The following is a 17,145-nucleotide window of genomic DNA, read 5'->3' as shown; positions in this document are numbered from 1 at the left end:
AAACATCTTACTAATCTAGGCCAGTGAGAGGTTGGGTTAATTTTGGTGAGATGTCCATAAGCTTCCCTACTCCCTGGAACTTTCTAAAATCATTATCTGTTCTAAACATTTGACACCAGTGGCAAGCAGCTATTTAAAGCTAATTTCCAAATCCCATCTTACTACTGTAGAACCAGGAGAGCTTCCAGAGACGTTTCCTTCTAGAAAGGCCTTGGGCCACTGGTGATCAGACAGAAAGTTGGTATTCAGCACAGGTGGTCACAGGATGGAAACCGATTACTCTAGAACAGCTATATAACATCGGTTCATGAAGACATTAAAAAGAGAGCTACAGCTTTTGCCTCGAAGTGAGTTAAAGCCTCTACAAAAATGCAGCATTCTCAAATCTTCCACAAGCCAAGTGCAAGTTCTTGTCAAAATGGCAAGAGCTGCTGCTGCTATCACATGCACTTAACAGCAACTTTCAGCACAACAAGGCCACAAGCGATAGTCCCAACCTAACTGCCCCCCAAAAAGACAAGCCTCGGTATCCTCAATCCTTTGTCTTCTGAGACAAAGGCACCATGTGGTGCAGGAGGGGACGAGCGTGAGCGAACTGAGCGGGTGTGGCCTCTTCCGTCCCAGCCCCCAATGGGGCTATTTAAGGAGAACGGGAATACCTCAGAGCTGCCTTTATCGACGTCCGTAACTCCACTTTGCGATCAAAGGAAACCAACTGTCTGCACTTAGTTTTCTGAAAAAGCTTCGTGTTGGTTTAGTTTTAAAAGCCTTATTTATTTTTTAAGTGCGTGAGCCCAGCCTCAGGTCCGGTGAACGATGGTGAGTGAACGTGGAAGGGCAGCTATGCTGGGGAGGTGGGAAGTGGGCTGGTGTAGGGCGTTTGAACACCGAGCTGCCGGTGGGGCTTCTGCTGGGTGATGTAGTGCCTTGGTGAGACTCCCCGCGGGCAGCGGAGTGGAGTAGTAACTTCTTTAGGTTGTTCTTGGGGTGAGAAATGGGAATGCTCACAGCCCGGAGTAGTGCCGCCTTGTAACGCGGTGAGGCGGCTGAACCCCTGAGGGCTGCTAGCATTTTAAGTATTATGAGGGGTTTTCAAGTCTTACGAGGCGAGCGGTTAAGGTCAGGGAGGGACTACCGCAATTGAAAGGCCGGGGACTTGTGGAAGGGAACCTGTGGCTCGTAGCCGTCGGCGTTACGGTCTGGTGAAAGCTTGGCGACGGCAGACGCTTCACACCCCTGAGCCGCCATTTCGTGACGGCACTAACATGGCGCCGTTCCGCACGGGGGAGCGCTCCTCCGCCTGCCCGTGGCGGGGGTACCCGCTGAGCCTGCGGTGCGGCAGGCGGGGGCTCGCGAGCAGTTTCCGTTGCCCTGAGCGCCAAACCCGCCTGCTCATGCGCCGTCGGCGCGGGGCAGCCGAGGTGTGAGGGCGTAAAATGGCGGCCATTGGCGGCGGCGCCCGGCTCACCCCAAGTTCCCCGGCCCGGCATCCCTCACACCCCGCCAGAGCGAAGGCCCGGCGGGCGCCGTGCAGGCAGCGGGAGCTGCGAGCTCCTGAGCTCGTACCAACATGCTGCTTGCTGTTTGTTCTTTTTATTTGAGAAACGTGATTTGTGATTGTAGCGCTGACGCTTCAAACGCTGTACGTGTAAGGTGGTGGGTTTTTTGTTTGTCTAGGTTATTAAATTATTTTTTTTTAATACAGGAAAAGTTGTGCCTCGTAAGTGCGTAGCGTGCAGTGCTGGGCTGAGGGCTCCACTTAGTGCCCAGCGGGAAGGCTGCGGCGCCAGCCGTGTTCTTCCCTCAGGCAGCGGCGCCGTCACGAAGACTGCCCTCAGCGCCCGCGCAGCGGGACGTGGGTCACGGGGTTCAAATGTTTCAACTGAAAAAAAAATAAAAACGCTTGCTTTAAACAAAGAATGTGTTGAAGCCAGGGAGAAGACACAGAAATCGTGGGCTTGTGTGGCCAAGAAAAAGGGGTTTTCGTTTCCTTGATGAGCATAAAAACTGAGTGATGTTTGTAATAACACTTGGGTTGGTGGGTAGGTAGGTATTTCCTCCAGCTGGCCCAGCGATCATCCTTTTTCACCTTTTCTTTTGCCAAAAGTCTGTAGCTAGTCTCACGACTACTGTAAGGAGAACCATAATATATCAGTTTTCCGGGATCAGTTTAAACTTTATGCTTGCAGGAATAATAGATAGCAAACAGATTAATTTCATTTTATGACGAGAGAAGAAAAAGCACCTATTAATTCAGGTAAGCTGAAAAACTGAATAAACCCTAATATTCCTGACATCTAGAAATTGGATTTCAAAGCGACTTCATGAGATAAGGCAAATCAGACTCCTTTTAGAGTAATATTAAAAGCTTGAGTCACTTTAGCTGATTATATAATTCTGGTGTAGCCAATTCATCACCGGCAGGATTTCCCACTTGAAAACTTGAGGTGGTTTAGGCTTTGAACAATGATTCAGCAGCAGTGTGAGTTCTTTGCGCATAGGATATGTAGAAGAACAGTCATTTATGTAGTGCTATGTTGATAAAATTATTTGGGTTTAGATACGACAGTAATTTTTTTGAATTGGAAAAGGTTTTGCATTGCAGTACTGAAAACTTGAAAAGTGGCTTTGGAGAGAGGTGGGTTGGTTTTTTTTTTCTGTTTTGGTTTTTTGTTTGTTTTTTGTTTGTTTGTTTGGTTGGTTTTTTTTGTTCTAGGAGACTAACCACTGTGTGTTTTTCATCTCCTTTTCAAGTTTTAGGAAATACATGTATTAATAAATCTTATTTCTGATGTTGAACATCTTGCCAGAATGCCTAAGTAGTCTGTTTATTCTTTCTTTCAGGTACTTAATGTGTAAGAGTGTTAAGTAAGTGAATTTTCTTAGAAAATTCCGCATCATTAGCATGAGACATGAACACTGCACTTCCATGGCAGCCAAGGCCACGTGTGACAGGTGTAGCAGCAGTATCTGTGCTACCGGCTTCCTTGTGCTGGTGCTGGCACTTGCTGGGTGCCTCTGCTGAGAGCTCTTTCCTGTTCTACGCTGCCAGGGAGCTTGCACAGCAGAGTGAATACTTCTAGCTTGGTTTGCTGAAACATCCAGAAAGAAAGAAGTAGAAGCAACAGTTAGGTTAGCTTGAGGGTGCTGTGGAGTTGCCATCTCAGATTTCAGTTCGAATGCCCTTTAGCTGGGTATGGAGCCAAACAATAGCAGAATATCAGGTGGGTGAAAAACCGCTCACTTCATGTTGATCTTCCTGCCAGATTTTGTAGAGCCAGTTTAATTTGAACTGAAAAGTGTTAGAACTTCTTGTGCAAGAGGAGGTGCAGCAAGAGAGATGGGGTAAACCCTGGTATAGTAGCAACATTAGTCACAAAATTTGATACAGTCTGGCAGGGCTACTTAAAGTAGTCTAGACTAGGTCTAGATTTAAGTTTTTAAAACTTCTTGGAATAATTACTTCATTTTTTTTTCCTCAGTGAATGATCCATTTGTGCTGTTGAAATTCCTTGTCCCAGGCTGTATCTGTACGAAGCTGCAGGCATTATGATATCTTAAAAGTGTAATATAGTTGACTAAAATAAGTATTTCTGTTTAAATTTTTTAGGCAGCCCATGTGGAGACCCAGTGTTCGAGCGCCACGGAGGGCAGCGCCTATTCGGCAACAGTCAGTCAGGGCTATGTTTTACCAGAAGGAAAAATCATGCCAAACACAGTCTTTGTTGGTGGAATTGACATAAGGGTATTTATATACTTGTAATTGTTTAAAATGGGTGTAGGGTACTTCAGTGGAAAAGAAACGGGAATTTTAACTCCTGTTTTGGTGTGGATTTTTTTACTTGTTTGTGGTGTTGGTTTTTTTTTTTTTTTTTTTTTTGGTTTGGTGGGTTTTTTTCCATGTGTGCATTTGCCAATCTTGAAGGTGTTGAATTGTCATGGGAGATCTGGAATATGTCTTCCAAAACAAACCTTTAGTTCTTATGGTAGTGGAAAATGGGTTTAAAAAATGGTACTGTCCGTTTTAAATCAGTTCTAAGCAGTTGAACATGTTTGAAGATGTTTGAGACCTTGTTTTCTTTTAGATGAACGAAGCAGAAATTCGGAGTGTCTTTGAACAATATGGTACTGTGAAGGAGGTCAAAGTCATCACTGACAGAACTGGTGTTTCAAAGGGGTGAGTAAAATGAGTAGTTGTTTTAAGTTGCTGCTTATGGGGACATCATTCTGTAGTAGGTGATACGAGCAGATACTTAGCAACACACTTGACATGCTTAAGCCGTAATACTAGCTACAGTTTTCTGTTATGGTGAGTTAACACTGTGAAACCAGTAAATCTGTACTGCCCCTGACTAAATCTGTATAATCTTACGAAGAATAGTACGAATTTTCTGACTTCAGTCTCACCCTTCAGTGAGAAGAACCTCTTTGTCACTTAACCATTGGAAACCTAACTTGTGTTATGCTTACCCAACCAGTTCTTTTGTAAGACTCTCCTGATGGCTAGAGTAGTTAAAAATCTGGAGACAATTCAGGATGGTTAAGAGAATTAAAATGGTTTATTCAGTGCAGTGAGTCTGCACTCTCCTGACACTTGGGAATAAGTTCTAGAGTAAAACAGCCCAAACTTGTTTGGGTGAAGAGTGAAGCTAAGTATGTGAACCAAGTTGAAATAAGGGAAATTTGGATATATAGGAAAGTTCTGGATTACTGTGGTGAAACCTGTAAATAAGAAGATGAAGGACCTTACCCTGAGTTCTGGGGAAGCCATCCCAGTTTTGAGGCTATCCCTCCTTATGAGAAGGATACTGTAAGGTGCCTTCCAACCCAGTTTTTTTAAGGTTCTATGCATAGATCCTACAATGTTTTTTTTCTTCAGCATGTATAGCAATGGAAGAGCTGGAAGTAAAATGCATCTTCTCATATCCCTTGCTAGTCCTCAAAGTGAACCCTACTGTGCAGTTAGCCAGTGTATGTTAGGAGTATTGGTAATGAATTAACTTATTCCATTAATGGGATACAATTGTAACTGTAATGCTCTGAAATGATCTTAATTGTATAGAGCAGATAAATTAGGGAGGGAGTGAAATAAATTGAAAAACCTCTTCAAGAATTGCTTCCCTCACTGGTGTCACTCTTCCTATAATGCCTGCTTTCATCCAGACCTCTGTAGCAAATACAAAATTTGATAAGTCAAAATCTTAATTAATCTTATTTAATTTAATCTTTTAACTTTTTAAGTTGCTAATGCCAACAGCACTACTTGTTTTGAGTAGTTAAAATGGAAAAATAGCCCTTATTTTTATTTCATATTATTCTAAAATCTGGCATTTAGTTTCTTTCATCTGGTCCAGTAGTAGATACAGCTAGTTAGCAGTAAACAGATTTTTATGCTGAATCATAAACTAATGTCCTAGTTGATAATTTTTATGTGCCATAGAGTGTACCTGGCACCTTGTTAACTGGTCTTCTTCAAAAGAATTTGGCTAACAATCAAGTGCAACTGATGACTGAACAGTCTGTTCTTCCGTTTTAGGTATGGATTTGTGTCTTTCCTTGACAATGTGGATGTTCAAAAGATAGTTGAGGTAAGCTCTTCATCTAAATTATCCAAAGAAGTTGATGTATGAAGGTTAGAGACAAATTTGGGGAAGCCAAGTTATGTACCCTGTAGAGTAAGTTGGGACACACAAAGTCTAGGGCTGCCCAAAAAGTAAACTTGCTAAAATGTATACTGGTGGTAAAATCTTTATGTATTTGCTTAAGTAAGAAAAAAAATTAGTTTTCAGGTAATTAGTTGTTAGCCTGGTGATCTTGAACATCTCATGTCATTCTGTTCCTGATTTGCTCACATTTATTTATGTGCTTGAAAGCCTTGAGTGTGTTTGGCTGCTTGCTTTTTATAGTGGATGGTTGTCATAGAACCCTTGTGCTTATAGCAGAAATGCAGACATTTAGTTATTGGGATGTCTTGGTTTAAGGTAATTCAAGTGGGATACTCTATAATAAGTAATCCCCCCTTTAGGTTAACCAATCCCTTTCCACCAATAAGGAGAAATAAATATGGATAGATATAAGTGAAAAAATAACTTTACTAATAAAGAGGTAAATAGCAACAGGCAAAAAAATAACAATAATAGTCACCAGTTACAAAGTTGCTGAAATTGCTTGGACTCTCTGGGAACAAAGAGAAACTTTAAAATGGAGTGACACCTCCCCCGAAATGGTGGCCTCTACAGTTGGAGTGTGGCTCCAAAGGCTAAGGGAAGATGGTGACAGCCCTCTCCCCCCTTCTTATCTCTCCATTTGCAAATGCAGCTGGCACAGTTCGGCAGCTGGTACTTGGCCAAGGGCTAGAACTCATGGAGGGGTTTACTTTCCTCTTGGCAGCTGACAGTCAGGCAAGGCAGCTGGGCTGGGTGCCTTCGCTTCTGCAGGGCCACTCCATGGTGGCTGCAGACAGGCAGTCGTGGAATTCACCTTGAGGCAGTCCAAGATGCAAGCGAGAAGCAAAAGAGGGGGTGAAAAAAACCCCAGAGCAGGGCCTCTGCCTTGAGCAAAGACCATGAGGCAAGAGAGAGCACTTTCCCTGTTTGCTCTGATTTCTTAAAAGGCTGGGGTGCTTGCCCTGCTCTGCCCCATGGTTCTGTTTTCTGGCTCCAGTGTCTTTAGAGACAGTAACAATTTTGGGCACAGATAGATGAAATACAATAACATTTTGGGTTATCCAGGGCATGGGAATAACAGTATCATGGAAGACAGTATTAGTTGTTTACTTTATGTCTCAGTAGTTGAAATGTTTCTCTTGCAGTATTTCTGCATTTGGATGCTACCTGGAGTGCAAGTATTTTTTAAGCCTCTTAGACTGTGCTGCAGCTGTTCCCATGTCATCATATGGTCTTCCTATAGCTAACACAGAAGATGAAAGGGTAGAACTGTTACAGCCCTTCTGGTCTTGGGAGCTCAGTATCAGAGAAATTTTAAATCTTCGTGCTTATAATGAGATCAGTTACTTGGTTTTGATAGACTTGAGCAGGTCACAAACCACTGACAAAGCTTTTATTTTTCCCCTCTTTCTCCCCAGACCGAATACAGTAACTGTGAAAATAACATGTATTGAAATACTTGCCTCTTTGAAGTCTTTGCCTCAGAAAACTCCTGTGTCTCTGGAGGATGAGCAGTCTCTCATTTGGTTCTGAGACTTAGATAGGGAAGTAGATCAGAAAGACAAAACCAGATAGATGTGCCAGGCACAAATGTAGTGTTCTGTGATGTGCAGATGTGTTTACTGGCCATCCAGCTCCAAAAGTGGGAAGAGAACATGTTTGAATAAAGGGGAGAGTAGTAAAACCCCAGCAGGAGATTCTTGATTCTCACCAAAAAATTTTAAGAGCTTGCTGTTCTTTAAATGGCATGATGCCAAAAATATATCGTGGCTGCTGCACTGAGCAACAGACTTCATCTGAGAACACCTTTTTCTTTTTACTAGGGATTACATTTATTATGCTATGTCAGTGTGGATTGCTTGCTCTGAGGTAACAATTCCTGTGGAGACCTCTTAAATAGCACTGACATTTCAGCCATGTACATTGCTGATTTTCTGCATGTGTTTCTTCAAAACTGGAGCCTGCAGTGTTCCTCTATTAATATAGTACTCAGTGATGTGACTTTGTATACCAGAGGTGTCTTGGAAGACCCAGAGGCATACGGTTGATTTTCTTTTTTAGTGTACATTTCAGTTCTGCAGGCAGTACAAATTACTGCCATGTCAGGAAGAAACACGTTCAGATAAAAATCATCTTGAAAACCTGTTGGCTTTTGGAGGGGATGGAAGAAAGGAAGAAATTACCATTGGTGGTGTGGAGCTCAAATTGTTAAGGAAAGATTACCTCACTAAATCACTTCTGGCCTTATCTGCACTGAGTGGTCACAGTGTTTTCTGTAAATGAATGACATAGAGCCTCTCTGTGGCTAAAATTACTCTTGGTGCCTGTGTTCATCTGCCTGGCTTTGTAGCCATGTTCAGCCTGACAGTATTTTTCTTCTGCTTTAAGTCTGTAACTGCACTCTGGTCTGTTTGCAGTTCAGTCAGTACAGAAAGCTGTCTTCTGGTTTGAGTGGAGGCCTGTCTCCTAGGAGTTCTCATTGTTGAGGTGGGAAAAGTGGTTGTGTGATACTGGGCATAACAGGATTGCAGGATTAATTTAAAAATGCCCAAAATCAACCAACCAGAAGACACCTTCCCCTGGAAAAAAAAAAAAATCAAAACCCATCCTCCTGTCAAACTAGTCTGGGTATTGCATCTTTTTTTTGCCCCCATATATCTCTTGAATCATTGTCTCGTACTGATATAAAAGCATCTTGTTTGTTCTGATTTCTATCATTGTATTTTTGCAGGCAGCAATAAAGTTGCTTTTGTCCAAAGCACTCCTTTTAGTAGAAATAGGAGAAAATTGCAAAACCATGTATTTTCTTCTGAAGCAGGCACTTCTCTAGAGTCACGCATGATGGAGAATCTGGACAAACTTGTCTGTATCCAATACTGACTTTAATGCGTGGTACTAAAATTGTGGTAACAGGGCTAAATCAAAAATCTAGAAACCTTAAAGACTGTGGTCATTCTGTCAATACTCTAATTGAGCCAAGAATAGTTGAAAGTTCTGTGTATAAAACTGCAGGGCTGACAGTCTCTGATACATAGTTGCAAACTCGTAGTAGTACATGTTGCTGCTAGGGCAAGTGATACATAATTTTGGAGGGTCGGTGAGTAAGCAGATGGCTGAGCTGAGGGTGCTGCAGGACATCAGAGATAAGAGGCTTACGGTGTTGAGGGAGAAGACTGGAGGCTGTTGAGCCTTTATGGGGGTTAATGTACTGTGGTGTAGAAGCAGAGTCCAGTCTCTTTAAAACCTCATGAACCACTCACCTTGCTGATTCCCAGCTTACAGAGAATAACCTGTCTTTCAGTCACAAATCAACTTCCATGGTAAAAAGCTGAAACTGGGGCCAGCAATCAGAAAACAACAAAACTTAAGTAAGTATATCTAAATAAATTTGTTCATATTGCAGGCATTATAACAATTTTTTTTCTTAATTATACATCAGTGTCCTTGCAAATACTTTATCTGATGCAATATGTACATTTCAGTGAAACCCTGGTTCTGACTTCTATGACCTCACATGTATGATACTGTTTTAATAATAAAGACTCAGGTTGGTAGCACAATACAATATAGTTGATATTGAGTTAAGTTTTCGAGTCAAAACCCTTAAAAGTTTTTTCAGCTTGAACTCAGATTCCTAATGAAACACATGTAGTAATGTCTTAATACTCTTTTTTTATCTGCTTCAAAACAAGATTCCTGTGTGCAGCCCAGACAATTAGTTCTTGGTCCTCCCCAACCACAGTTTCAGAGTGTGTGGGGTAATCAGACTGTGGAGACGTACGTGCAGCCTCCAGCCGTAATGAACCCTGTAACACCCTATGTTCAGGTAAGACTGCACGTGGCGCTGATTTTGAATCACAATTAAAAATTTTTGAAGATGCAAGCATGTACAACTTCTGGAGTATGTATTGAGATTCCAATCTGATCTTGTCAGTTCTCATATTACCTTCCCCAGTAAGAAGCACCCAATTTCAAACCACTTCAGAGGAATGCCAGGATCCTTGAAAAATTGATTCAGTGATATTAACTCTTTATAAAACAAGAGGAAGATAACCTTTGAGAATGAGAACTGTTGAAAGTGGTTGAGTTATTTAGTAGTTCTTAAGTGATCTTATTGCCTGTCATAGATGCACTTCACAAATGAAGATATTTAATGTATTGCTCTCCTGCTTCAGAATAAGCTACAAAATTTAAAATGTATTTTTGTAAAGTTAGTGTGGGATCAGATGTTCTCTGGTACCTTTCTGTCCTGCTAGCCAAACATATTCTTGGTTTTGAACTGCTCTTGTGTTATAAGAACATTGTTACAGCATCTGCTGTTCATAGCTGTGACCAGCACTGTATTGCCTGCAGGACATCACTGTACTGGTACTTCAGATAAGCATTCCTACTGAGGTGTGGGTACAGTGCTTCTGGCCTGCATATGAGTCCCATGCTGTGAATGGACCAAATTAGACTCTCTTGCTGCATTAGCTTGTAGGATATGGCAGTGCAGTGGGGCAGTACTGACTACAAACTGAGCCTGTTTTGTGTATTTTAAGCAAAGAGGAAGAGCAGACTTGCTGCAAGGCAGAGAGCTTGATGATATTATTCTTGCTGATTCTCTTTATTAATTTAAGAGAATTATTTCTCCTAAATGTTGGAATGTGTCTTCAGTTATTCTCTGAAGAATCTCAGAAGGTTCCAGGTTAACACTGTCAGGGTACTTACAGGGAAGGAATACAGGAAATGGTCTTAATTGCAGTACTTAGCTTTCTTTGCCTCCTAGAAACTGATCCTTCAGACTGTACCCCATTATTTCATAGCAGTTAGCCTGCTTCGGATCTACTCCTTGAAGTTTATGGCATGACTTGCAGTTCTAAAATGACTTAAAAGATCAGTTACAAGCAGAGATGGGATTTTTAGATATATAAGACACTTGAAATCCCACTTTGTAGACATTATTAGTGCCTGAAGTGCTGAAGCAAGCCCTGTGGGAAATCTAAGGGTTGCTTTAAAATTGTGAGTCTAGTCTGCACAGGAATTGAAATAAGTGTGACTACATACTTCTAAAAATGTGCTCCTGGCTAATACCTCTACAAATACCATACTTGTATCTTGCTTCAAACTTGCAGTTTTTTTAAAAAAAGCTTTATTTGCAGCCCTATCCATACAGTTCATCACCAACTGTACTGCTAAAGCAGCAAGTTCCCATCGGGTATCAACCGGCTTACAACTATCAGGTATGTAAAATTTTAGTAGAAGCAGAAGGGCTGATACCTGACAAAACTGGAATGAGGTGTTAACTGGAGTCTGATCTTTGTGTTTCTCATTCTTAAAATTCTATTTTCTGTCAGTTCTCCTTCACAGCTACCAAAGAAAAACAAAATAGATGAGAACTTTTAAATAAGTTAACGTACTCTTTCATTTTTATTGTTTCATTTACTGTTATTTCTTAAATATACAGTGATAAAACAACTTCCAAATGAGAAAAAAGTACCTGGATTAGTAGTACTTTTTCTTCTGGGAGGAAGCTTTGCAATTGTACATGCTGTAGTGTGGGGTGTTTGGTACTTGGAATCAGAGTCTTATCAGATGATACAATGTGGGAAGCATATGGGGGGGATGTGCTCTTGGACTGTAAAACATCAGAGAAGGTGCTTAGCTGATAGTTATGTTAGAACTCAGAAATGAAATGTGCAGCTAAGTCCTGTTACTGAAATGAAACTAGGAGTAACTGGAAGCAACTAGGAGTTTGATATTTGTTTTCAGTGTAGGTACTTTGACTTCCCTTATTTTCCTAATATTTAGAAATATTTTTAATTTTTTTGCAATTTGGAACGAGGAGACAGTTAAATAAAATAAGGTATCTTGCTGGAGGTAAGACTATGTACGGAGTACTGTTTTGTGAAAAATCAAGACATGAAATGCTATTAATGGTGGCTCCTGCAGAGCAGTTACTTGTCAATGTTGGAAATAAATGAATAAAAGGTGGTTCTTGTCCAATTTTTTTTAAGGCTCAACCACAATGGCTTGCTGGGGACCAAAGAAATTATGTTATGCCTCCACCTCCGGTAAGTCTACAAAGTTTGATTTCTGAAACTGTCTTAAATAGCACATTGTTTTTACAGCTTGATACCAGTCTGTTGTCTGGATCTGTGTAATCTGGTCTACAAAAATCTGTAATTGCTGATGAGAGTATGTAGTTTTTTAGCATTTTTACTGATGTGCTTTTTTTGAGTTACCTGGCAGAACAGATCTTTGGCATTATTCTACATGTTCTAGTCACAGAACTCTGGAATTTTAGCCTAATTGGAATTGGTTTTCCAGGCAGAGTTGAAGGAAAAATAAGTTAACCTGATGTACAACCTTTTTTTAAACTTTAGAAGTCTCAGTGTTCTTTGCAAATACTGATGAATTTCTTGGCTCCTTTCAACAGGTTTTAAAAATCATTTCCCAGGCTGCTACAAACTGTAGATGGTGCTGCTGGCTTCTAAAAAAATTCCTTGCTTTCTGTGACTTTATATGAGTAGTGTTCACAAGAAAGGGGAGAAAATACTCTGTTTAACAATGTTGGAATTTAAACTTGCCCCCGGGCATTTTTGTATTCTTTAGGTATATTTATTGACTGCGGTTTTGATTAAGTGTTTAAAAGCTGTAATATATAATTTTATTCTGAATGGTATTCTTTTTCTGAAAGCAACCAGAAGTCACTGAAATATTGATTACACTATTGGCTTGAGATAAATTTTTTTTTAATAACATCCATGAATGTGATACAGCCATAGTATATCATGTTACAATTCAATAGTAGCAGGTCAAAATGTTTTTAGAGTAGGGGTGCATGGGGATTTCACTGTTAAATGTATTACAATACACTGTTAAGTGTATTACAATCTTGATTATAGGAGCAGACAACTGTTCTAGAACTACCTCAGATAAGCAACTTTACCTATCATTCTAAACTGTCTTAATAAAACAGATCATGATACAGTATTTCCCCCACTCATGAAACTTTTATCAAAAGGTGCAAAGATAAAGTTGGCACAGTTTATGGATAGATGAGAATCAATGACACCACAACGATGCGTGTTTTCCCAGTTACTGAAACATTGTAATATTTAAAAACTCTATAGGTGTATACTTCAGTAAACTATCATGGCACTGAGGATCCAGGATTTATACAGATGGAATGTGCTGTTCCAGAACTCCTGCCGTTGCCTAACAGCCCACAAAAGGTAAGTGCTTTCTCAAAACTTTAATATTCTTTACCATAAATCCTATTCCCAGAAACTTGCACATAAGAGTTATTTAGCTTTGTCAAGGGCCTTGAACAGATATCCTAGAAATCAAGGTTATAGTTGCTACTTTCAGCCAGTTGTTTAGTCCACTGTATCTGATTTATGTGTACAGCTTCAGAAGTCTCATGTTTCCTTGAAACTGTTAGTGTTTGTTTGCAGTGCTGAGGGCTGGATAAAATGTGTGTTCTACTTGATTAAGTCTACTGCTAAGACTTTGCTTAATCTGTGGAAATTCCAGGGAAAATTCCAGGTACTAAAAAAGCAGATTAGATAGCACTGCCTGCTGTCTTAGGTAGATTTATGTTAAGCTTCAAATATCTTGAGTTGGTAACTTTCTCCCTTTCTCACTGTTTTGTGGAAGGTGACCCCAGTTGAGCCAACAGTTGGCTCTGAATTCAGTTTTCTAAAGGAGACTTCATTTCTCAGCTGTCGGCCTAATCCACAAGTGAACTGGCATCATGTCACTGATTAGAATTGTTATGCTGTAATACTGAAGGGGGATAATGAGTTACTAATATTAAAAGATTAGGATGGAGAAAAAAACTATAAATACCTCAGGGAACACAAGGGAGTTGAGGAATCCTGATTGCCAAGTAAACCCTGTGACACACTGGCATTGCTAGCTTGTAGCCCTAACTAAGAAAATCAGTATTGATGCACCTATAACTGTATTTCAGAAGTCTGTGGACAGGGGCATGCAAACGGTATTATCCTGTATGTCTAGTCCTGAGAACCAGCTGATAAATGACTTTGCATCACAAGACAACAATGTAAAGGTATGTAGTGAAAGAAAAATTATATCCCTGAAACATAGCTGACTTTCAATGTGTTCACCTACAGGATACCATAAAGATGAAGGGATTCATACCTGTTAATGCCACTTGAATTTTTTTTTCCTTGTACACGCTCTGAGATGTGTGGGTTTGGCTCTCAGTAGCTTAATGGTGGAAGGAAGTGCTGAAATTGGAGTCAGTGGGTTTAATCAGGACAGCATAAAAAATTGCTGAACAGTCAATGAACAATTAGAGCATAAGTGTGGCTAGTCATTTTTCAGTGACATGGCTTAAAAAGGAGTAGATTACTCCCTAGTTTGGACAGAGGATGTTGCTTTTAAACCTTGTCCATACAGTGAAGTACCTATGGTGGATGGTGGCTAGTTATGCTTTGTCTCTGCTTTAACCAATAAATCGTAGTCCAGGTTGGTAGGTGGTTGTCATTTTTTTTTTGCTGTTATGTGTTCAGTCTTTGTAGATTTGCAATTTCTGATTCCATTCCAAGTCATGTGTAATTTCAGGTTATTAATTTCTAAGACCTTGCTTCCTTTTTGTAGAAGGACAGATATGAACTAGACAGGTAGGTGTACTCTGAAACAGGAATGCAGAAAAGCTGTGTTTTCTCAGTTTAGGAGAGGGGTGAATAGAGTACAGGGTATCTGGAGATAGTTTCATGACAACTTTGGTTGCTTTATTCTGATAAATTAATTTTTTTTTCCCTTGTCTTCCCTTCTGTCCCATCCCAGGAGAGTAAGACATACCACTTCAGAAAAGGAAGGACAGTACACAAAAATGTTTGATCAATGAAGACTTCAGAGTATCTAAATTAACTAGATGTTACTAGCAATACAGAGTGTAATATTTCTCAAAGTTACTTCAAGTACATTTGTGCTCATGTTCTACCTGTTTTGATACTGTTGTTGTTGCTTGAGTAGTTTGAAGTTCAAAGTTGTAAGAGGTGACAAACTTCAGTGCTACTGTTTGTGTGCTTCCCCTGATAACTGACTGGAATGTTAGAGAGTTTATATGTTTGCTGCATGTGGATTTTTCTCTGAGCTTTAAGGTACAGTTTGCATATTACGCATGGTTTTTCATTAACTACAATTTCACTCATACTGACCAGTTAACTCCTGCAGTTCAAAAATGGAAGTAGTTATTTGCCCAAGAGATTGTATTTTAAGACTGAACTCTTAAATCAGTGCAGAAGATGATGAGAAGTTGTAACTGAGCTGGAGCCCTGTAAGTCCTGGTTGCCTTTAGATGACATAATCAATGTGGTTATGTTCACTGATGACAGTCTATGTACCTGCAGTCTTGAGCATCACTACTATTTTTGGGTAAGTAATGAAGAGAATCCTAAAATTCCTGTATGTAACTTCAAATGCAAGAATGTTATCTGTATTGGACCCTCAGTCAGCCAATACAGGACTTTTTACTTGAAAAATCTTAGCAATAACTGTATTTTAAACTTCTGAGAAAATACTGCACTTATATGAGCCTTTGTTATGTGATGCAGAGTATGTGTAAGACTGTTTTAATAATCATGTAGATTTTAGGTGTGTATTGTGAAACAGTGAAATAAATTTTTACTTTTCCTTGGTTTCCTAAACTTCTGGTGTGACAAATCTAAATAATAACTTACTATAAATCTATAGTAACCTTAATTTTGTGTAGATACTAGTTGAAGTTTTGAAAGAATAGAATTGAGAACTGTATTCAGTCTTGTATGTTGGGTCCTACCTTGCTTTTTTTCTCCTACTCAAACACCTCAGTCTCCAGACGATAAAAGAAAATTAGTCTTCTCCTGTTAAGGACGTATATATGAGGTTGTTTAGAATGTCATGTTCAGCTTCAGATTTCCAGAAGACTTAGAGGTAGTAATGGCTAGGCAAAGACTTGGCCAGAAACATGTTAGTGAAATGTCTAGAAGGGAACTGAACATGTAAGGGGGGAATATGGCTAGAGCAAATGTCCAAGGACTGCTGCTCAGGAGTGTTCTGGATAAAACTTTATTAAAGTAGGGTGGGGGAGAATGGGGGTAAGTTTTTTTTTTTGAGCCACTTTATGCAGTTTTGTACCAATGTTCTGATAGCATAAATTAACCTGGAAAAAGCAAATCCCATACCAGTTTCTCTACTCACTGTTTCACGTCACTGAAGATGGTATTAAGCATTCCATGATGTTGATTTGCTGTGTTTTTCCCGGACTGCTGTTTTAAAGATAGTGGCCTGGTAAATGCTTAACTTCTGTGTCAGCAGCTTTTTTTGCAAGGCTTTTCTTGTCTTGATTCAGGACCCTGTCCTTTCCAACTCCCAGTACCTAAACAGCTGGCATGTGCTTTCAAAGCTGTGATGTCAGTTTATTTGATAAAAGGTAGTCGTTTCTTTGCAAACACAGATTTCTTTTTGGTTTAATGCTTTAGGTTGACTTGGTTGCCCCAGGCCTTACTTAAAGCTTTCTGCTGTAGCTCTAAGAAAATACAAAGTGCCATATGCATAGCTGTCTCATTGAAGAATCCCACCACCAAAAGAAGAGATTAGACTAGAAGATACCTATGCAGAGTGCATATTTTCTGTTTATTTGACCGAGTGTTATGCACAGGACCATCTGGTGGGCAAGTGGATTGTATAGTGGGTTTGAAATGCTGGTACAGGCCTCCTGAGTGGTTTTGTCACAGGGGAATGCATAACCAAGGCCTCCCTACAAGTACCACTTATTTTTTCTTCTATTAGATCACACTGTGCTGGTTCTGCTAGCTGCTTACCTGTAGAGAACTGGTTTGTTTTTTTCTTTAGTTATAACTAAACCCATGCATTTTTTAATGTTTTTTTGAAGTACCCTATAACATAACATTAACATAAAGCATAACAAAAAACCAATAGGTAGATCTCTTTCCTGTTGCATTGAAACATCTGTTTAATATTGCTGTGACTGAAGGCATTTCCAATATCGGTGCATGGTTGGAGCATTTTGCAAATTTTTACCTCTTGTATTCTCAAATCGAGTGGAGCATGTTAACTGTGAACTAGCAGGCAGTAGTGAGTTTTTGTGGATCTGCATTTGCTTGCACACAGTATTTACATTCTGTGATACTCAAAAGCTTTGGGTGTACTTTAAATATTAAAACAGCTCTTTGTCAAAAGAAACAATGGCTTAGACAAGATAGAAAAATACAATGCTTGCATTTAATTGGTATTCTAGAGCTATGACACTGGGTTTGTGTTATGGTTCTTGCCTGAAGTACCCCAGTTTGCTGTCTGATGGCCTTTTCTTATCTTTTTACCCACTTGGCCACCTGACAGAATTATTCTTGGAATGAGACAGCCAGAGACAGATGGTATTCTTGGATCTCCATTAGAATGATTGTCTGGCACAGACACTAATTCCCTGTCAAAATGGAAATATTTTTTCCTTTCCTAGGTATGT

At 40.0% G+C, this 17,145-nt stretch overlaps 1 protein-coding gene across 1 annotated transcript; it reads left to right on the top strand.

Moving 5' to 3' along the window:
• Positions 1-1,436: 1,436 nt before the first annotated feature.
• On the top strand, positions 1,437-14,519 carry DAZL (deleted in azoospermia like; the record flags this gene model as incomplete). Its single annotated transcript, XM_082299608.1, has 11 exons — positions 1,437-1,562; positions 3,611-3,745; positions 4,086-4,177; positions 5,537-5,588; positions 8,968-9,034; positions 9,359-9,492; positions 10,808-10,888; positions 11,663-11,719; positions 12,782-12,883; positions 13,624-13,722; positions 14,466-14,519. 11 exons carry the CDS (start codon positions 1,437-1,439, stop codon positions 14,517-14,519), a joined length of 999 nt encoding a protein of 332 aa, XP_082155734.1.
• Between the last annotated feature and the right edge of the window lie 2,626 nt (positions 14,520-17,145).

This window comes from Coloeus monedula (assembly GCF_965178545.1).
Source record: "Coloeus monedula genome assembly, chromosome: 1".
Taxonomy (NCBI): Eukaryota; Metazoa; Chordata; class Aves; order Passeriformes; family Corvidae; genus Coloeus; species Coloeus monedula.
This window is presented reverse-complemented; position numbering and strand designations above follow the sequence as displayed.